Here is a 23,162-nt window from a genome sequence, read left to right on the forward strand (position 1 = left end):
AGAGGGCACCAGATCCCATTACAGATGGTTGTGAGCCACCATGTGGTTGCTGGGAATTGAACTCAAGACCTCTGGAAGAGCAGTCAGTGCTCTTAACCTCTGAGCCATCTCTCAGCCCCACAAGAAATCTTTCAAAGCACACGTGCTGGCAGGTTTTATGTCAGCTTGATACAAGCCAGAGCCATTTGGGGATGGGGACTCCGGGACTCTGTGTCTACATGTTTGGTCTGTGGGCAAACTTAGGCAAGTCTGGGGAGGCATTTTCTTAATTAATGATTGCTGGGGGGGGGGGTTCCAGCTCACTGTGGGTGGTGCTACCCCTGGGCAGGTGCTCGGTCCTAGGTTGTATACAGAAGCATCCTTCCTGGGCCTCTGTGTCAGTTCCTGCCCTGAGTACCTGTTCTGTCTTCAGTGTTGGGCTGCGATGTGGAAGTGGAAGGGAAATAAACCCTTCACTACCCAGGTTATTTTTGCTTGTAGTGTTCTATCACAGCAATCGCAAAGTAACCATGACAGAACTTTTACAGTAGCTCCCTTGGAGCAAGGTTAGAGACTTTTTATTTTTTTTTCTTTCTCAAACTGAAGACACACTGAAGCTTTTCTGTGGGTACTTAAAGTATATTGTGCTTTATCTTATTTTATTATTATTATTATTATTGAGCTCTGGGAAGTTCTATTCTTATAAATAGGACCACATTTCTTTTCTTTTTTTTGGGGGGGGGGTTGGAGACAGGGTTTCTCTGTATTGCCCTGGCTGTCCTGGAACTCACTTTGTAGACCAGGCTGGCCTTGAACTCAGAAATCTGCCTGCCTCTGCCTCCCGAGTGCTGGGATTAAAGGCGTGTGCCACCACGCCCGGCTAGGACCACATTTCTGAGTGACTGATTTTGCACTGTCTCCACTTGGCTTTCTCGTCCCCTGCCTCTCAAGTGTCAGAACTCCCTCCTGTGAATGGCAAGATCTTGCTGGGTGGACAGGGTCCTCAGACTCCCCTGAATAACCACCCCTCACTGCTGTGCTCATCCGATACCCTCTCAGCAGAGAGCTCTTCTGACATTTAACTTAATCAAGATGTTAGTAAAATAAACAGTGTTCTTACACTCAGACAGAAACCGCTTGCCACCCCATTCCCACCCACCACTTCAGTGTTTGGAAAGGAAACTCGAGTCTCTGTGAGGCCAGTCACGCTCAGTCCTGGCCCTGGATTCTTCCTGGGTGGGCAGAACTGTCCGCTTGCCACCCGATTTTCGGCGTCCTAGTTAGGAGACACACTGGTGTTTTCAGTACCATCGGGGGTGGGGGGTGGGGCGATACCCTGCCTTTTAAACCACATTCAGTTTCAGGGATGTTAAAATGTAAAGGGGGAAATGTGCGTCTAGGAGCAGACAGGGTCTAGTGAGAACCAATTAAAGTGGGAAGCCTGTCCCATCACTGTTTGCATCATGACCGCCCCTCCCCCCATCCTCAGTGCGGCTGACAGGGCTTGGAGGAAGTCTGCCTTCATTCACTGTGCATGTCATGTGTGTGCCAAGTTTTACATGGAGCTGTGGGACATGCTGTAGACTAGGAAGAGTAATGGGGGCCCTTGGAACTACAGTTTCAGTGTGTTAAAAAAAAAAAAATTCTGAGGATTATTTGGGTCACATGGATCACAGGGAGAATAGGATTCTTGCTGCCTTTGAAGGAATGACAAAGGGTTGGTCAGAGGACATGGGGCTCCTGTGTTCTCTGTCTTACCTGGTCCTCTTGAAATGGGACAGAGATGGCTGCATCGCTAATGTGGGCCCTAACATCGCTAATGTGGGCCCTAAATGTTCATGTCTATTGAACAGTGTTGTAGGTTCTTGGGCTCAGCCTCTCCACTCTGAATGTTCATCTCATTCAAGATTCTACCTAAAGATTAGAAGTCATGATTTGAATGACTTTCAGGGTTCCTATCCCCTCTCAATCTTACACTATTTTAAGCAAGTTGGTAATGGTATTTCTTTTCCTAGTTAACTCAGATGTTAAAGAAAGCTGGGTTGTTTTGTTTTGTCTTGTTTTTCTGATCAAGTAATGTAATAAAACAACAAATTGAAAACATATTTTCGAGAGTAAACACATGGTGCTTTCTCCCTAACGCTGACCCCGATCTCCTCTTCTCTTTCAGTTTTTGGGAATAACGTTTCTTGGAATCGGACTGTGGGCGTGGAATGAAAAAGTAAGTGGAACCCGCGGAGAGGAACAGGTTTGGTTCAAGGCCGCGTCTCGTCTGGAGTGTTTCCCCTTGCTCTTTGATCGGCACAGGGTACAAACAAACCATTGTCTAATGAGAGGAGGCACTCTGCAAGACTGTTTGGGTGTCTCAAGTGATCACGACATCAAAATAAGCAGCAGAGCCACAGTGTAGTGAGTGTGTACAACGGAGGACGTGACTGGAGTTTGATTCCAAGGCACAGCCTCACCCAGCCATGATGACCTCAGTCTGCTTAAAATGTCACCATGTGACCTGTAACCTTTCATCTCCCTCTCTCGTCTTTTGAACTCTTTTGGAAGATGACTTAAATGATAAAAAATGGCTTTTCATTAGGCCGTGTGGTGGGATGGAAGCCAAATATAAATTTATGTTTAGATATCAGATAAATTCATCACTGATACAGAAGAACATGAACAGGCAGCAACTGGTCATAAATATCAAGAAATGCCCAGAGTCAATGGTCACGTATTGTATAGAAAAAGGAAAATCTAGACATACCAAGTCACATATTCCGAATCTCGGTGATGACTGGGTTCTGGGCAGCTTCCGTCCTGAGCGGTGCTCGCAGCCGAATGTTTTGATTTTCCTCTGAATTCCCCAGTTTACCACTGATATCCAAAAATGGGAATCACCCCCTCTTTCCTCCCTGTTTGATAGTGAAGTCACTCGAAGCATGTTTTGGCTACACAGTGCTCTTACCTTGTGAGAGTGAGCCATGTGGGAATTTGGTCAGTGGTCTGGCAAAACCAGGAAGGAGTTAGCTTATTCTTCAGGAAGACCTTCCTCTTATCTCCCGGGTATTTGTCCTTCTGAGCCTAGCTTTGCTTGAAGGTAAAGGCTCTTTTGAAGTGTTAAATGTATGAAGAGCTGTTACCAGTAAATAGAAAGGAGACCTAACCAGGACTTCAGCCAAATTAAAGACTTTGAGGTGCCAATGAGAGTTTGACAGTAGAGGATCTCCCAGACAGACCCACGAAACACACTCGGAGTGAAACCTCTGAGCATGCGTGTGTTATTGCAGTGGAAGAGCATTTTCTGGAGTCAGCCCCCAACACTGCATAAAAGGGGGTCATGGGTTCTGTTGGGAAAATGCTAGCCACATGAACATGTGGACCTCAGTCCATCCCCACACTGATGGAAAAAGCCAAGCGTGGTGGCACATATTTTAAATTCTATGCTGGGGGGGGGGGTGGTGGTGACAGGATCCCAGAGCCAGGCTAGTGAGTTTCAGGTGCCCGTGAGAGACCCTGTCTCAAAAACATGAACAGGATGGCAACTAAGAAATGACACCGAGATTAACCTCTGGGCTCCACATGCATGCACATGCATGCGAATGCAGACTTGCACAGCATGCTGAATATGTGAATGCAAATGAACACCACACAGACACAGACACACACACAATGCAAACATGTAATACTATGTTAAAGAATAAGGAGAAAAAAAAGCACCATTCCTTATATTCATGGAATGCTTCTATAATATATTAAGTAGATTATGGAAAAGGTACCACTGCCCAGCAAACAGTAACCTTTTGAGACAAAGCCTTCCTTATACAAAATAAGACAACTTAAGTTCCCCGAACCGATAAGTTCATCCCTTGAAACTTCTCTGTTGAATACCAATCTTCTCTTGGATTGTGGTTAGCTGCTTCTTCATCCCAGTTAAGCCTTGGGATTTGTCCTGGTTGAATCTCAGAAATTCCCCTTTTAGAGCTCTCCAGTTAAATGCCAGATAACACGGCTTCTTGCAACTCCTTTATTAAGAGTCCATTTCTGGCAGCTTTGACAAAGATACCAGAAGGCATTAAATGAACTAATTGTCTGTTCTTGTAATAAACAGGGAGTTGGTCATTTTGAAGATTTTTTTCCTCTTTATGAAATACAATTATGTTTCTATTCCATTGCTCGCCTCACATGTCTTTTCTGATGAAACTTAAAAAAAATTTAACATTGGCAGCAGCTCCCAAATACATGGGCTGCCACCATGTTCAGAAAAGGATGACATCTCAGTCCTTTGTCAGGGCCTCTGCCAGTAAGTGGGACGTTTTTTCTTGAGAACTGAAGTGACATGGCCCAAGTCATTCAGCTACTATTCAGCAGAACTTGAGGAGCAAGAGAAGGAGGGGCTAAAAGTATCCAGTCATACAGTAGCCCAGTCCGTGGCCCACAGCTCATGGGTCTGGACCTCTGGCACAGGGCTATAGCAGGGAGTGCTGCAAAGTCCCTGCCTCAGGTGGCTTACATTCTAGGAGAGACACTTGCTGGAGGGCATCCAAATGCCAGCAAGGAGCATTGAATACCGGCTATTTAGAGAGTAGCAGGAGACCACTGTCTAGCATTCTACAGTTTGATTGTTGTTGTGGCGAGAACTGAACCCAGGGCTTTGTGGCTGCTAGGCAAATGTTCTGTTACTGAGCCCTAGCCCTGAGATGTCCCTTTTGGAGCTGAGAACCTTCCTCAGGAGGTGTCATTAGACTCTATGGAGTGAGAGAGATCTGCACAGGAACAGGCTGAGGACATTCCAGGAGGAGGATGGTGAGGACCTTGCCGACTCCGCCTTCCTAACTGCAGACGCCTCCTTGTCCAAGACCTTTGAGCCTTCGCCAGGTCAGATCTCTGGTTCAGAGTGAACCCCAGTCAGGTGGAGGGTGGAAAGTGGTTGAACCTGCTGGGTTAGCATCAGTTTTAGTCAGTAAACCCCAGACAAAGCTGTGACGTTTAGTTTAAAGGAGGAGGCAAGGACTTTGAACTGAGTCAAAGCTGGAATGATGTTAAATCCACTGTGGGGATCAGATTTCCTTAATATGCAAAACTTTAAGCACACTTACATGGAACACAGAAGCAGTGGAGGCTAAAGAAACTACCCTTCAAATTTAGTATCTCTCAGTCCAGGTTAATATAGCAGGTGAATGCTAGAAATAATAATTTTATCTAAATTCCAGTTGTCCTTGAAGATACACAGAATGCCTGCCTTTGAAGCTGGTCTGCATTTTGTTTTTCCGAAATCACAAGATCTGCTCCTTAGAAGGAAACTTAGCAGTTACATAGCATGAATCAGGTCTCCAATACCCTTGGCGACATGTAGCCATAGTGAACTCATAACTTTTGATAACATTATTGAACACATAGCCTGTGACAGATCCTGATGCTGAATCTAGGAAGATGAAGCAAAGTTTTGAGTTTTCAGACTCAGATGCAGGAAGGGTATGTGTATATTTATAAAAGACATGCATACGAGAATAACTGCATTCAGTGGTGGTCGGAGTGGTTGTGCACTGGAGAGAGACATAAAAGACATGCATACGATAAAGCTGCAGTCAGTGCTGGTTGGGTTGGTTGTGCATTTCTGAGTCCCCACAACGCCCTACCCTCACCGTTTCTGTATTTGGGATACTTTTACTATTCAAATCACTCTGGATTTCCACTCTGTGTTGGGTCTATCCTCTTAGCTCTCGGGGATTTTTAGGATAGAGCTCTGCTTCCTTTGGGGTGAGCAGGCAGCAGAGCATCTGTAAGGAACACATAGCTTCAGAGGGCATTTTCCCCGAAGCTGTGGAAATTGCCAGCCCAGGGCCCGCCATGGCTGTGCTTCCCATGGCTACAGATAGTAATGAAAACCATACCTTCATTACTATGGAGCACGCGAGTGATAAAGAATAACTCACGCCCAACACCCTAGTCCGCGGTGGGCAACGCCATGGACTTGCCCGCAGCACTAGATAACTATGACAACCAGGCCATAGAGAGCGCACGTATGCATGTGAGTGATAAAGAAGCCCATGAAATAATGTGTGGAATGCCCTAGTTGTAATTGGATGAATTTAGCTTAAAAACTCCGGTCTGGCACGGAAAAATCACTCACCTCCTGAGTGCCCAGCGGAGAAACTTCGAGTCGAGAAATAAATCCACGCGGACCCCACGCAGACACAGACATCCGCTGCTTAGACAGCAAAGCCTACAGGACACAGCTCAGCTCCAGAGGCTCCAAAGCAAGGAACATGGAGTCGCACCTTACCTGCGTGGTGCCGCCGGGAGCTAAGGCTATGCCTGCCAGACTGGCAAGGTTAGTGAGAGAGTGCTTGTGTGAATGAACGAATGCGGGCCTGTTTTACCACTTATTTGCTTTTTGCTGTTTATGAATAAATAAGAGTACTAGAACCTTTTCCACCGAGTTTTGAGAAATTTGTCTCCGCCACGCTTTACGGCCCAAGTCGCGACAGCATCCTTTCTCTTTGTGGTCCTCCCATGCTATGGGCTGGAATCCCACCACCATCCTCTTGGTCGTGCACCTCTGGCCTCCCTGTAGCCCACCCTTTCCACCACTGAGAGGATACTTGAGGAGCCATAGAAAGTATGCCTAGGGGCCAGAGAGATGGCTTAGCAGTCAACAGCACTTGCAGTTCTCGCAGAAGGCCTGGGTTCATTTTTCCAGCACCTACAATGAAGTTCACATCTTTCTGTAACTACAGTTCCAGGTGATCGTATGCAGGCATTTGATATACATGGTGTAATACATACATACATACATACATACATACATGCACAGACATAAAATATAAATAAACCTTTAGAATTTTAAAAATATGTATATATTTAGTATTAATCATATATATATATATATATGGACTATGTTCCTTTTCCCTTTTCGGGTATCCATGGAGTTTGAGATCTACTGCCCATCCCGAGTCCACAGCATGCTGATAGTTCCAGCTTGTTATCAGCCCCAGCTGGCTTACCATGTGACCCACACATCTATCTGGGTTTGGGGCTCAGTGGATGATTATAGGCATGCCCACGGTCACATCCACCTTTCCCCCTTCTAGAGCCCAATCGGTTTCTCTAGAAGGACACCCTTCTGCTCAGTGTGTCTTCAACCGCACACTTCGATCAGTGTCCTTCATTTCCTCCTCCTCCTCACTCAAGCCTTCCTTCCCTCAGCCTTCCTTCTCCCTCTGTGAATATGAAGCTGTAACTCAAAAAGGGCTGGGATGGCTAGCTGCACAGGCCTCAATTGTTCCGGTGGCCGTCACTAATGAAGGCCACCGGAGGTGCATTGATTGGGTAAAGGATGTAGCTCAAGACACGCCATTAGAATTCTCCTTTGAGATGACACTCGTTCAGTTGATGTGTGCCCTGGGGTCAGGCATCCTCTCCGTCACGGCAGCATCCTTCCTTTGTCATCCCTCCATGCCTTCGCCAGCCCAGGAGTTTAGTTGGACCTTCGGCTTCCTTACTGAGCCCTTGCTGGGTGTGCCCACATAGTTCATTCTCATGCCCAAACCAAGTGTGGTTTCTCATCCATGGGGCTCTCAGAAACCCATCGTAGCTCTGGGCCCTCGGTGCCTCTCCCTCCCTCTGCTCACCTGATTCTAGGAGATTGTGCTCTGCTGCATTTCTTCCCTCACAGCCTAGCTAATTCCACCTCACCTCTGCCCTGAGGCCACCTCTGCAGGTATCTGCAGAGGCCAGAAGAGGGCTTCAGATGCCCTAGAACTGGAGTATGTGTGAGCCGCTTGATGTGGGTGCTGGGAACTGTATCCGGGTCCTCTGCAGAACCCTTTACTGCCAAGGTCTCTCTCCTGTCCCTGAATGGCATGTGTTAGTGTGATGCTCAAGAAATGCTCTCCAGGGGCTGGAGAAGTAGCTCGGTTGGAGTAGTGGTTCCCTGGGGTTCTCAAGGCCCTGGGGGCCATCTCTGGTACATAATCCTGATACGGTGATCTATGCCTTTATTCTCATCACTCTGGAGGTGGGTTTGGGAGGGCCACAAGTTAAAGGCAGTTTTTTTGTTTGTTTTTTTGTTTTTTGTTTTTTGTTTTTTGTTTTTTTTCGAGACAGGGTTTCTCTGTATAGCCCTGGCTGTCCTGCAACTCACTTTGTAGACCAGGCTGGCCTCGAACTCAGAAATCCGCCTGCCTCTGCCTCCCGAGTACTGGGATTAACAGCATGCACCACGACGCCCGGCTAAAGGCAGTTCTTGGCTTTGTAGTTGACGCTGCATGGCATCCTGTCTCAAAGAAAGAAGAAGTAGGAAATGGGGAAACAAGAAAGAAAACATGTTTACACAGGGCATCCACAGGGTGGCGCAGAGTGTGATTCCAGCAGCAGGCGGGGTAGTGTGAGAAAGATGGTTGTAAATTTGAGGTCAGCTGAGGCCACATAGCAAGACCCAGTATTAAATGCCGTGATAAGAAATATGATCTTTGAACCATCCATCAGTGAGGAGACGGACATTATTTTAAGCCCTGGCTACTCCATGGCCTCTCTTATCGAGCAGCAAAAGCCAGTCGTTCCCTAAGATCTCAAGTGAACGGACTACTTCCATACTTCTTACTCCATAAAAGGAGGTAAATTATGCCTGGTTGTTTCTGATATCTGATATGAGCGACACAGCCTTTGAAATAGCAGACTTGGAAGTTCTGGGAAATGGCCTCTCGTTTCTCTTGTTAAGAGCAGGACTCCGTTTGATTACCTTGTTTTGTTCGAGAATTAGGTGTTTTCCCTCGCCTGCTTTTGTCCGCTTTTCTGCTCATTATTACTCAGTTCCTGGCAGGGCAAGGGGCGGGGTGGCCTCCCTGACTGTTGCAAAGGAGAGTTTTATGGCTATAAAAAGGGGACAGATGACTCCACTTCCCAGAATAGGAAAAAGCCCTTCCTTGATCCTGCCTGTGCCTTTTGGGTTTCCAGCATCCCCTGCCTTCTCTAACGCAGCCTCTGCTACTGGGCAGACAACTCCTGAGGACAGCGCTTGTCATTCAGTAGGGTGTAACGAGAGGACAGGACTTACAGCTCAGTGGCCATGTGACCTAGATAGACATCCCTAGAGGGGAAGGGAGGTCTCTCTCTTCAGTGACTTGGCAGGTTGGCCTCTCTCACTTTCTGTCTGTTTCCCCACCTGGAGTACCCAGCTTGTAGGTTTGTCATGAGGGTGGCTCTCAGGACAGGGCCTTCTCCACAACCGGCCCACCAGCTTCGTCCATGGTACCTAGCCACTACCTGCGCAGGGCTTCCTGGGACAGAAGTGCCTGGACTCTCTTCTCCTGAGCACCTGCAGGGCAGGTTCAATCTCACCCCGACACCCTGTTCTGTCTTGATCATTTGTCACACAGAGAGACCCTGTTGACCAACTTGTTTCTGCGTCTCCACACTTGCTGACATGGCCTTGCATCTCCGAGCACATGGCAGCGCTCTTGGATCTCTGCCCAGTAGCCTTTCCCTGTAGACAGGCTGTGGGCTGTCACTGGATCTTACTCTAAATGTCCGAGACCGACGGAGTCCTTGGCATCTCAACTTCAGACAAAGACAAGATAATTCACTGTGGACTAAATGACGAATGATAGCCCTTCGTCCCTCACAGCCCTGAGGATGGCCGTCTACATCAAGGCGCTGGCCGGTTCCATTCCAAGAGAAGGCTGCCTGTCGTCCTAGTCTGCAGATGGGTGAATCCTCACTTTATCCGCACAGGGCAGGATGAGAGAGGGCGGGCTCTGCTCTCTTCCTCTTCTCACAAGGACCCCTGTCATGGCATTGGGGTTCTAGTCTCATGACCTTCTCTCAGCCTAATATCCTTCAAGACATCATCTTCAACAATCGGTGGTGATTAGGTTTCAACTTATTAATGGGCTGGAGAGGCGTTCAGTCCAAAACAGAGCCTCTATTGCTATTTCTGTTTAAACATTCTGGTTAAGACTAGAATGTTCCTAAGTATATTTTCTGCCTTCTGAATAGACACATGAAAGAATCCAGCAAGCGGCAAGGACCACGGGGACCTTAGCACGTGGGGACACTTCTGTGTGGAGCTGTGTCTGTGGGGCAGTTGCTCACTTGTGTGGGCTGGGCCTGTGCCTTCCCTACTTGTGAGCAATGCCAGCCTGTGGAACTTGGCCCAGCTGTTCTCCCAACAGCTGCTTGGCTGCAAGATTCTGTAGAGGCTTAAAAGATGATCGTAACCCTCTTTATCTCTTCAAAGATAACCTCATGACGATTTTTTTTTTTTTTTTTGAATTTTGCAAGAAAGGATTACTTGAATCACTCTGATGAACTTTCTTGACAAGGTAAAATGGAAGGGATCTTGGCCTCTGCAGCAGTTCATCCATCTGGTAGATAGAGACTTGGGGTTTTTACAAAATGACTTCGCCATGGCACATTCTTGAAGGGTCTTTGATGTGTTTCCATAGTCCCCTGCCTGGTCCTTCTGCGGACATCCTTCAGAAACACATTTCCAATTCTCCAGGACCAGTTCTTTGAAATGTCGTACCCGCCATTGTCAGCAATGGAAATGGCTCTTTCCCTCGTATCCTGAGGAGGTTTTCAGGCCCACCATCACGGTAAGGCCGGCCTGGTGTGTGGGCAGAGGTGAATCAGGACCCAGTGCCAGAAATATCTCATCGGAATTGAACTGGGTCTGGGTTTGTACACATTTCACATGCCTGCCTCTCTGTTTCTCATCCAGCCGTTGGAAGGAATCTGCTTGTGTAGAACAAGGCAGGAGAGCCCCTGGCCCCCGGGTGCGTTCCTGCTATTTTTTTTTTTTTCTTTTTTTGCAGTTCTTCTCTGTGTGGGTTGACAGAAGAAACTGCAGCCTGCCAGGTGGCACACAGAGGCTGCTCTGTGCTGGCGCTGAGGAAAACCACAGACACTGGCTTGGAACACACCGCAGCTTTGTTTGCCTTTTTGTTTGTTTGTTTGTTTCTGGCGCTTGCAAAAAGCAACTTCCTTGAAGAAGAAACTTGTTACCCAGAATAGACTCTTCTCTTGCTGGAACTGTGAGGGAGATGCTGCTTCAGCCGCAGAGATGGCTGGGCGGACGAGGTGCTGGTGACGCGGTGGGGACGAAGGTTGGCGGGTGTTTCCACCCTCTTACCTAAACATACCGTGTTCATCAAGCCGGAGCTCATGCAGTCAGACTGGAGTTGAGCAACCATAAGAAGGTCACTGCAGAGTTCTGATTCCAACAGCCACCATGTGCCGTCAGCTCCTGGGCCGCAGAAGGATCCAGCTGCTGCTTGGGCGGGGTCCCCTTGATGCTGTGACTTCTCCATCTTCTCCCTCCCGCTGTGCCGCTTCTGGGCACCCATAGAGGCTTTTTACCTCGTCCTGCTTTTGCTCACTCCTGGTTCTCCCCTCTGCCTTCCTCTGTACAAGCTTCTATTACTTTTATTTATTTTCTATTATTTTTACCCCCACCCTGCCCCTCAACGATCCAATTAGCGAGCTCCAGATACTGGTTTCCTTACTTTGTGAAATCAACAGAGTGGCCTGAGATTTCCTTCGGCACCAGACAGGGCAAGTACTTGGAGCAAGAGCGTCCTCTCCTGTAGCGCATGCGTGCGTACGTGTATACGTGCGTGCGAGCGTGCATGCAAGCGTGCGTGTGTGTTAGAGTTTGTCTTAGGGTTTCTGTTGCTGAGACAAAATACCATGACCAAAAAGCAAGTTGGGCGGGAAAGGGTTTATTCAGCTTCCACCTCCACATTGCTCCAAAGGAAGTCAGGGCAGGAAGTGAAGCAGGATCTTGGACGCAGGAGCTGATGCAGAGGCCATGGAGGTGGGCTGCTTATTGGCTTGCGCTTCCTTGCTGAGGCTCGCTCATCCTTGCCGAGGCTTGCTCACCCTGCTTTCTTACAGAACCCAGGACCGCTAGCCTAGGGCTGCCACCTCCCCTGTTGATCACTAAGGGAGACAATGCCTTACAGCTGGATCTCCTGGAGGCATTCCCTCAGCTGGCCAACTGGGCTCCTTCCTCTCTGATCACACTCCAGCTTAGTTGACACACAAACCCAGCCGCGTCCCCTTGTCCTAACGTAATAGCGACGTGGATGGTAGAGCTAAGCTGTCGCTGGATTCTTTTCTGTGCCAGGTACTTCGCAGAGTGTTTGTATTTGCTTGATCTCTCTCGTTCTCATCATAACCTTACGGCATATGCTATAATTTCACGGATGTGTAAATTGAGGCTTAGGCAGGTGAGGCAGCTTGCCAGCGATCACGTGGGCAGTAAGCAGAGAAACTGAGATGCAAACCAGCTTTGTCAGATGAAAGATAATAACAAGTGCTAATGAGGCTGTGGAAAGAGAACCCTTGCCCAGTGTTGGTAGAAATATAAATTAGAAGAGCCATTATGAAGAAAGGAATAAATAGGTGGTTCTCCCCCCCCCCAAAAAAAATGAATTAATTCATAAAGCTAGGTGCCATGTGAAATGGCATATGCAGGTAATCCAAACACCTAAGAGGCTACAGCAGGAGGATCACACCGAGTTCAAGCCTTACCTGGATTGCACATTGACTTTGAGGCCAACCTGAGCCACATACTGAGGTTGTTTCAGATGAAGAATTAAAAACAGAATTGCCGTGCCTGGGGAGGGAGGTGGGTCAGAGGGCAAAGTGGTTACTGCACGTGCAAGGACCTAAACCCAGATCCCAAGCATCCTTAAGATCAGGACAAGATGGCATACACTTGTAAGTGTAGCTCTGGGAGGTCAGACTCAAAATTCCAGGGTCTCACTACAGCCAAAATGGTAAACTCCAGGTTCAGAGAAGGATTCTGTCTGAAAAACAACAAATCAACAACAACAAATGATGGAGAAGCAGTTGACAAAAAAAAAGTCTAGTGTCAACACCTGGCTTCTAAATACTTCCTTCCCACACAGCAGGTTGGCACACATATACATACATGGCATACATATACATACATGCATGCATATACACAGCTCTGAAGACCAAAAGACAAAATAACAAAAGCTGGTTGTCAGGTTTCCAGAGTGGCGATTTGTTGAAAACACTTGTTGCTTTCACGTTTGTAATGGAGTGAGCAGTACCTTGTGTTTAGAGTAGCGCTTTATGTTAGGAATGACTCGACTTTCCTCACCTACTTGCTGGGACAGCTGTAATCCCGGATGGATTACAGCATGAATATGAGGCAAGCTTATGAATGTGTGCTAATTTATATCAGCTCCTATTATTATAATCTTAATAGTCTTAATCTTGAGAGAGAGAGAGAGCACACACACACACACACACACACACACACTGACCACCATTATTTTCCCTTATTCTCAAACCTTCTCTTTCTGCATCTGTCCCCACTACCACCACCCTGTGGTCAGAATCTCCCTTCCTTGTCCCTTCCTTAAGAGCGCTAAGCACACGTGACCAGTCACTTCACTCTCTCTCCACCTAGACTCAGCATCTTAGGGTGGTATTTTCTGACTTCTGCCAAGTTCAACATCTTTGGCCTCACTACCCCCTCCATGCCTGCAGCATACAGGTAGGAGAAGGATAAAAACTTGTCACATTTCATTTGCGAGACCGTGTGTGTGCTTGTAATGTCAGCTCTGGCCGTGGGGGACAGTCACCAGAGGACGGTTTGTGCTCCTTTCTAAAAATAAGTTTCAAGATTTAAAAGTTAGTGTTTAAACTCCAAAGCTAAATATTCAACTTTATATGCAGAATTAGGATGTAAACCGTGGTAGTATTGCTGGCAGTCGTGTAGCTACCAGGGACTCCAGGTTCCAGCCAGACTGCTCATCTCTTGGATAATGCTGAGTTGAAAGCCAGTTCTCATGAAGGAGACAGGACCAACAGCCTTAATTTCTGTTGACATGAGTCACCAGCTAGCTGAGAGAAGCCATCAGTTGAGAGAGTAGTTCTCTCTTCTTCTGATGTTCCTAAACAACACTTCCCTCTTTCCAGCATAAAGTGTGAGCTTTAGTTTTAGGCAGTGCGTGCTCCCTTAAAATGTTCAGGAGCATCAAAACAAGACTCTTTGGGTTCAGCTTAAAAACTCAAGCAGAACTTTCTCTTTTAGTCCTTGTTCGGTTCCTTTCCCCCTTGATACTTTGTTTCGTGTTTCCTGTATGGCCTGGCCTTGGATTCACTATGTAGCTAAGGCCACCAGTTTGTATGCCCAGTTAATAGATGGAATTCCCTCTGCTCTTGTGGTGTTTTTCTTTGTGTTTTTTAGATTTATTTATTTTTATGTATATGAGTACACTGTCACTGTCTTAAGACGCACCAGAAGAGATCCCATTACAGATGGTTGTGAGCCACCGTGTGGTTGCTGGGAATTGAACTCAGGACCTCTGGGAGAGCAGTCAGTGCTCTTAACCTAACCGCTGAGCCATCTCTCCAGCCCCCATGTGGTGCTTTTCGTAAGCACCACCTTTGTATTTGCTCCACGTGATAAAAATTAGCCCGGCACATGGTTGCTCGAGGCTACCTGGTTCTCAGTGTGTGCTTTCCTAGCTCTGGTCCCCAGAGAGAAGAGCCTGTCATAAATGTCTGCATCCCAGCGGGAGGGCTTGAGAGTTCCCTGCTCTCTGGGGCTGGGAGGAGCTCTGGAGATGCTGGGGAGCACTGACAGGGATGAAGAGGAGTCCCCACAGAAGAGGGTGGTCTCCATAGGTTTCTGGTAACCAGGTGGCTGCTCTTTTCTCATCACAGGCTCCTCAGGATTCAGCGCAGATCCAAGCACCTACTCTACACTTGGCTGACTTACCTGTGACCTTAGAGTTGTGGGTGGTTTTTTTTAGCTTGCATTATCATTATTCTTCAGCAGGCATGGACTAGCACTTCTTCCTAATTTGTCATATTCAGCTCCACAGAATTAAAAGTCCAGGGAGAGAGCACCTCATGCTTATGACACCAGAAAAATGACTTTGGCTCCCATCACTTTTGTAATCTAAAAATGAGGAATGTATGCGGTTTGTTTTGAAGTCCTGTGTAATCAGAAATAGACCAGCTCTCTGAAGCAGTACTGACAGATGGGAACATCAGCCTGCTTTCCCTCCACATCGGGATTCTAACCTCATTCCAGGTGACAGTGAGCATACTGAATATACTGTATGCTTGAAGAGTACTGAGCGAGGGTGTACTATATTTTCCCCAGCAAAAAGTATAACTGTGAGGTAATGAGTGTTATATGAATTTATTCATTCCAGTGCACGAGTGTGTGTGCGTGTGTGTGTGTAATTTTTATTTGCTAGTTATATTTTGGGAACACTCCTCATATCTCTGTTTCTCCCCCCCTCTCTTTCTGTGTGTATGTGTGTGTGTGTGTGTGTGTGTGTGTGTGTGTGTAGCCCCAGGCTAGTTTCAATGTCTCTAGCCCAGGCTGGTCTCCAACTTGAGATACCTTGCTTTCACCCTGAATGCTGGAACTATAGACATGTACCACCACAGTGGCAGTGTCCGTAAGCTCATCTGTTCCTATGGCATAAGTTTTTGTTTTTCCCCACCCTGGGGGGAAAAGAAGTCTAAATTAATTTACAACTTTTAACAACTTGGGTGTGTTCTGAACCCATCAAACCTAAAGTCCTCAGGGGTCCTCCTCCCTGTGCTGCACAGAACCTTCCCCATCCCCACCCCCACCCCTCCCCCACTCCCCGCGGCTCTTGGTGGTACCTGTCTCCAGTACTGTCTTTTCCTGGAATTTAGAATTAGATAAGGAAACTAGGCCCTCAAATTATCATCGGTTTCCATGGAAACAGTTGAAAGCCCCTCAATTAAAAGTGTCCCTGCAGGCTAGGGAGAGTATTCAAATGAGCTGCTCTGAGAAGCCAAGTTATCCTCAAAGTGAAGCCAGGGAGGACCAAGGAAGAAGGACTGAGGAGTCTGCTAGTGCACCAGTTGCAATCTCTATTATTTTTTTCCATCCAGGGAAGAATTTTATCCTAGTATTTCATTTGTAGCAAGTTTATTGGCTTTGGCAGAGCCACCCAGATAATTGTCCTGTTATCTACTAAGCTTTTTATGCTCGCCCGTGGATCACTGAAGTGTTTGAGAACAGTCTGAGCTTTGCTCACACATGAATATGAGTCACAGATAAAAAACCCATTTTTTTTTTTTTTTTTTAAAAATTAATGATATCCTAGAAGAATCCTAAGTTGGAAAGAGCCTGTGGGTCATTAAGAACTAACTTTCCACCCATCTGGGATTCCTTGCTAGAATACAGTAACCGAGGTTGTTCATGATATACTTCAAACAAAAAGGATTTATTTATTTTAAATGTATGAGCATGTTTCATGCACATATGTCTGTTTGCCGCATGCATGATGCATGGTGTCCTTAGAAGTCAGAAGAAGACATTGGATTCCCCGGAAGTAGAGTTATGGATGATTTCAGAGTGTAGGTGCTGGGTTCTCTACAAGAACAGCAAGTGCTAACCACTGAGCCATCTCTTCAGCCCTCCTCACATTATACTACTAAGGAAAACGTGTGTGTGTGTGTGTGTGTGTGTGTGTGTGTGTGTGTGTGTGTAGTAGAAGGTAGTAGTAGTAGTAGTAGCTGGAGAGATGGCTCAGTGGTTGAGAGCACTTGTTGGTCTTCCAGAGGTCCTCTGTTCAGTTCCTAGCACCAACACTGCAGCTCATGACCACTTGTGACTCTAGTTCCAGGGCTCTGACACTGTCTTCTGACCTCCATGGGCACGAGGCATGCATGTGCTACCCATACATGTAGCCAAAACACTCGTGTACATAATAAATAAACCTGAATTTTAAAAGAAAATTTAAAAAGACAGTAATTGTATACCTGTCAAACCAGGTGAGATTTCTACTTGGAAGTAGGCAGTAGAGACTGCAAACTTAGTACCTAGCTAAAGCAGCACCTCATGGTTCCAGAAATCGCATAGAAAAACTTGGTGTAGCAGCATACTCCTGTACTTAACACTAAGGAGGCAGAGATGACATAACCTTAGGGCTTGTTGGCCAGCCAGCCTAGCTGAATGTATGAGCCCCACATTCAGTGAGAGGCAGTTCTCAAAAGCTAAGATGGATCATGATTGAAGTTCAGCACTCTAGTCCACAATCACAGTTGCAGACTTATACACACGTGTGACACACACACACACACACACACACACACACACACGCACGTATCTGTTTGTTGTCCCAAGAAACACACTTTACCATTAGAGACAAAAACCTGAAGATGAAAGGTTTTTCAACCCTGTGGAACTGGAAAGAAATCAGGGTATATCAGAAATATCTGACAAGATAGACTTTAAACCACTTAGATGGAAGAGATAAAGAAAGTTACTTAGTACTGATTAAAAGAAAATCACAATTTGAAACATGTGTGTACCAGGCATGTGTGTATCTAATTTTATAAAATAAACACTGGTGGATTCAAAGAGGCAGATTAACCCCAACCCAGTAATAGTAATGTCAGCGCCCCACTCTCGCCAATAGGCAGTCCAACAAAACTCAGAAACATCTAAGTTAAACGGCACAGGTCAGATGGACCTAAGAGACATCTGTGGAACGGTTCACCTAAACCCTGTAGAGTACATATTCTTCTCCGAAGCTCAAGGAACCAGTGTACACTGCAGACAGTGGAGTAAACCTCGAGATGAACAGCAAGAGGAACAAGGGCAGAGCTGAGGACACAGAAGGACACATTCCTGGATGAAAGCAGCCCTAAGCGGTTAGTTCATAGCTACAAGTATGTGCGCTTAGAAATTAGAGCTTGGGGTGGAGAGACGGCTCAGCAGCTAAGCGAAGAGCACTGGCTGCTCTTCCAGAGGACCTGGGTTTAATTCCCAGCACCCTCAGGGCGGACTGTAACTGTACATTGCAACTGTAATTCCATGTCCAGAGAGATCTGATGCCTCTTCTGGCCTCTGTGGCACAAATGTAGGGCACAGACAAGCATTCAAACAGAACACCCGTACACATCAGAAACATTTCAAAGTTACTTTAAAAGAAGAAACCAGCTAAGGATGCATGTCAGTAAACTTGGTAAACAAGAGCAAGCCAAACATAAAACCAGTAGATGGGAACAAAGAATCAGGATCAGGGCAGAAATGAATGTCATGAAATACTCACATGACAAAGATCAGTGAACCAGAGCGTTGGAAAAATAAACAAGGTTCACACACTCTTAGCCAAACTAACTGAAAGGAAGTCCATGCAAATTAATAAAATTAAAGATGAAAAGTGAGGCATTGTAAAAGACATCAATGAAAGTCAGAAAATCAGTAAGGCCCAGCCCTAAAACTGGGCCTTACTGATTTTCTAGAAATGAATTTCTAGACTCATATGACCTTCCAAAACTAAACTAAGTTTAGATAAATAACTTAGATCTATTTTTTAATTAGTCAAACAATGACAATAATAATAATAAACAACTCTGAATAATAATAATAATAATAATAATAATAATAATAATAGAAAACAAATCTGAATAAAGTAAAATAAAGGCCAGGTCCAGATGAGTTCATTCCATTCTACCAAACCTTTAAATAAGCACACTATTCCAAATTATTCCATAACACAGAGGAGGAGGGAATACTGTTATTTCATGAAGTCCCATTTCTCGGGTACCAAAACCTCATAAAAGTACAGAAACAAAAAGAAAAAGAAAAGAGAGAGAGAGGAGAAAGACTAAAGCATAGACTAATCTCCCTGATGAACACATTCTCAAGGAAGTACTTATAAACCTAATTAAGAGCACATCAAAAAGGCCGTCATCAACCATAATCAGGTTGGCTTCATTTGAGAGGTGCGAAGGTGCTTCACCATACATAAATCAATAAATGCTATCATCACATGCATGGCCTCAAGGGTGGGAATCACATGATCATCACAGTAGATACAAATTGACAAAGCCCCCCATCCCTTTACGATAAAAGCTCTCGAGGAGTCCGGAAAGATGGCTCAACAATTTAGAGCATGTACAGCTCTTGAAGAAGACAGGTCAGTTCCTAATACCCATATCAGGCTTGCCATCTCTAACTCCAGTTCTGGAGGAATCTGACATGAGTGGCCTCTGTGAGCACCCACACGCACTTGTACACACACACACACACACACATGATTTAAAATAATGAAAATAAATCCAAATAAAGTCCGTAAGGAACTCAATAGAAGGAACGTAGCTCAACAGTGAAGGCTGTATGTGAGAAACCTATGACTAGCATTATCCTAAATGGAAAAACGCTGAATCGTTTCCACTGAAATCGGGAACAAACCGGGAGCGACTGCCCTCTCTACCCTGCGGTTTGGGAGTGCACGCACACACACACACACACACACACACACACACACACACACACACACGTGTTCGGTATATGTATGCAGAGAACAGAGTGTGCACACACACATATGTGGTATGCGTATGCTGAGAACAGAGCTTCAAGTTGCCTTTCTCTATTTTCCCTTAGTTTTCAAGAGAGGGTACCCGACGAAACAGGCAGCTTATCTTTGTAGTCAGTCTGGCCACCAAGCCCCGGGATCTATCTGTTCCCACTGCCCCACTCCCATCTTGGAGTTAAGTCACACACCTGGCTTTTATGTGCCTGCCAGAGAGCTCCGGACCCTTCCACTTGCAGAGTGAGCTCTTGTTCACTGAGCTATCTCCACAGACTCCGTCCCCACACGGACCCCCAACACACACACTTCTCACTCTGTTAAATATAGTACTTGAAGGTCTTAGCTAGAGCAATAAGTTAAGATAGGGAAATACACACAGGAAATTGGTTTCCTTATTTACAGCTGATCCGATCTACACACGAGAGGCTCTGAAAACTCCGCCAGAAGCCGATGAACACTTCCATCAAAGTAAAAGGATACAAAATTCACATACAACATCAACTGCCTTCCTCTTTACCATGGCAAATGTACTGAGAGGGTAGACAGGGAAACAGACTCATTGACAGTCACCCAAACAAGTACCAAGAATAAACATAACCAAGGCGGTGAAAGACCTCTACCCTGAGAACTTTAACACACCAAAGAAAGATGGAGAGGCCTCCCATGCTCATGGAAACATTAATATTTCGAACACGCTACCAGAGGCAATCGCAAAAATTCAGTTCAATACTTGTCAAAATCCCAACACTATTTTTTCGCAGAAATAGAAGAAAAAAATTAAAAGTCATCTGGAAGCACAAAAGATCTCAGATAGACAATAGAATCTTCAGGAAGAAAGAACTTCAAGTTGATTCATAGCCTATTTTAGGGACGACAGGGCGGTAGTAACAAAACAGCATGGTACTACACAGAAACAGACACCTAGATCAGTCAGACAGTATAGAGGAGCTGGGAGCAGAGTCATGCAGTTACAGCTGCCAGCATGTTTGACAAGATTTTAGTACTATACAGTGGGGAAGAGAGTCTTTCTAACAAGTGGTGGAAGATCGAAGCTAGATCCTTATCTCTTGCTGTGCACAAAAATCCATGCCAAATGGATCCAAGACCTTAGCATAAGCCCTGAAAACTCAGAAACCAATGGGGAGGAAACCATTTCCAGACATTGGCATGGGGTGGAAGAGGCCGTGTAGTGGTTGAGAGTGCTTGCTGGTCTTCTACAGGACTGGAGTTTGGTTCCCAGCACACACATCTGGCAGCTCACATGGAACTCCAGCTCCAAGGGCTCTGAATCCTCTTCTGGCCTCGTCAGGTGCCTGTGTACTGGTGTGTGTATACATACATGTAAAGTAAAATATCACTGATATATATATATATATATATATATATATATATATATATATATATATATATATATATGATATTGACATCCGCCAATACTCAGGAAGCAGTAAGGACTCAGAAAGCAGTTGACAGATAGGATTTCATGAAATGACCAAACTTCTGCACAGCCAAGGAAACAGCAGAGTGAAGACACAGCAACATGGGAGAGAATCTTTGCCGCCCCACAGAGGACTAAGCTCTAGAATATACAAAGAAATAGAAAAGGCCAAGTGGGGCTGGCGTGATGGCTCAGTGGGTAAGAGCACTGACTGCTCTTCTGAAGGTCCTGAGTTCAAATCCCAGCAACCACATGGCGGCTCACAACCATTTGTAATGGGATCTGATACCCTCTTCTGGTGTGTCTGAAGACAGCTACAGTGTACTTTTCTATAATAATAAATCTTTAATGCCAAGTGGACCAAACAATAAATGGGCTGGTGGACCGACAGTTACGAAAAGAGGAAATGCAAATGGCCAATAAACGTGAAAAATTGTTCAACTGGCCATCAGAGAACTGTCCTATGAGAGACGGAGTAGCAGTCATTGCAACGATACCAGACAGCGGTCTGCATGGGAACGTACGAGAACCCATATGCCGTGCTAGTGGGGTGTGAACTAATCAGGCCACAGAAACTCAGTGTGGAGTGTCCTCAAAAGACAGAAAAACGAGACCGCCATATGCCTTAGCTGGCTACCTGTCCAATCCACACAGGACAAGGACACTTGCACCGCAGTGTTTGCTACAGCACTGTTCTCCATAACTAAGGCATGGAGCCAAGTTCACCAGTATAGAAATGGATAAAGAGAATGCAGTACGTACACACAATGGATTGCTTTCGTCCATGAAGAATGATGAAATTGTCATTTGCAGGAAATGAGTGATGGAGATCATCCAGCTAGGCAAATGAGTTCAGCCTCGGAATGACGAATTCCAATGTTTTCTCTCGCTTATGGGTATTAGACATTGTATATACATAAAGTCATGCGTGTACAGATGATGTGAAAGTGAAGGTCAAACTGTCTAGGGAAACTGAGTGGACTAGAGGGATGGGGGAGAGCCAGGAAGAAGGGGTTAGCAGGATTGGGAGTTGGAGGTGGAATTCTAGTTCAAAGTACATTATGTCGTTATAATGTAACCAAATACAATTTAAGAATCTAATAGTGCTGGGAGGTAGCTCAGTGAGTAAGGTGCTTGTGGACAAGCACGCAGACCTCAACGTTACACCCTTGGCATTCATGTAAGGAGCTCCTTGTGCCTTCTGTGTGTAATCCAGAGCTGGAGAGCTGGAGACAAACAGAACCCTGGGGCCTTTGGCCCAGGCAAGCCAGGCGAATCATCTGGCCCCAAGCTCCAGTGAGGGAACCTTGTCTCAGAAAGATAAATAAAAATTAAAAACTAAATCAAGAGAATGGTGCCTGAAGAATAACAAACATCCTCTGGTTTACACACACACAGCACTGCACATATATACACACATAATGCACATATGCACACAGAGAGACACTGTAAACGCTTAATACATTTAAAACTGCTGAAAAGGAACGATAAATAGCCAAGGTTGATGTTGTGCTAATTACTTGAATCCGATCATCACACACTGCATGTAGCCACCGACCGAAATGCGGCATTGTACCTCCACAGTACCACGTGCAACTCTGATACATCTATTTAAAATATTTACTTAAAAATTGTGAGGGAAAAGAAACATGTTTGCCTTTCCCCTCCACCTCCACCTCTTTGTCTTTCATACCAAGCAAATCAATACTTCTCCAATACTGAACTTTTCAAATTGCATCATGTGCACTCAGAGCCTGCTTGGCCACCGCCAGAACAAGGTGTGATGACTTCACACCTGTGGCAAGCCCAGGGGCTGCCCTCCTTCCAGGCTGAGCCTTGATAACCACGGGCTACATTCTATCTGATTTCTCTGGCAGCGTCGTTTATGTAAGTGCAGATTTGTTTGGTTGTTTCTGTGTTTTCTGTCCAGTTTCTCCACCCTGGGTAAATAAATGTCCAAGTTGTAAGCTTAAACACAAAACTGGGCCTAGCCCTGGTCCGTGCCTGCCTTCCCCTGCGGGGTGCAGGGCATCCTGGGGCCAGGAAACTGCCCAGCCTTTCTCTCTGGCTTTAATTAAGGCCTCTGTCATTTCTAAGTTAAAATGTTATACTTTAGTATTGTAGCTTTCTTTTTTTTTTTCTCTCTCTCTCTCTCTCTCTCTCTCTCTCTCTTTTTTTTTTTTTTTTTTTTTTTTTTTTTTGTCAAACACATTTTGTTGTTTTTAAGTTGACACTCTTAAAAAAGAGACAACTCAAAAGCTATAAAATGCTGTTTCCCCAACTGTTTCAACAACTCTCCAATGAAAGTTAAAACTCCTACACTCCGGTATGATTGGCACTGCCTGGGAAGCACACGGTGGCAGCTGCGTGGCCTGCTTGATCAGGGAGTGCTGAGATAG

General features: G+C 45.8%; 1 protein-coding gene across 2 annotated transcripts in view; it reads left to right on the forward strand.

Annotated features, from left to right (window-relative positions):
• The window catches only part of Tspan5 (tetraspanin 5), a 164,204-nt gene that overhangs the window by 124,741 nt on the left and 16,301 nt on the right, over positions 1-23,162 (forward strand). For both annotated transcript variants that reach the window (XM_021195611.2, XM_029537932.1), the window contains exon 2: positions 2,150-2,200. In XM_021195611.2, coding sequence (XP_021051270.1) covers positions 2,150-2,200 — 51 coding nt within the window. The remainder of the gene's footprint in view (positions 1-2,149; positions 2,201-23,162) is intronic.

This window comes from Mus pahari, chromosome 4 (assembly GCF_900095145.1).
Source record: "Mus pahari chromosome 4, PAHARI_EIJ_v1.1, whole genome shotgun sequence".
NCBI lineage: Eukaryota > Metazoa > Chordata > Mammalia > Rodentia > Muridae > Mus > Mus pahari.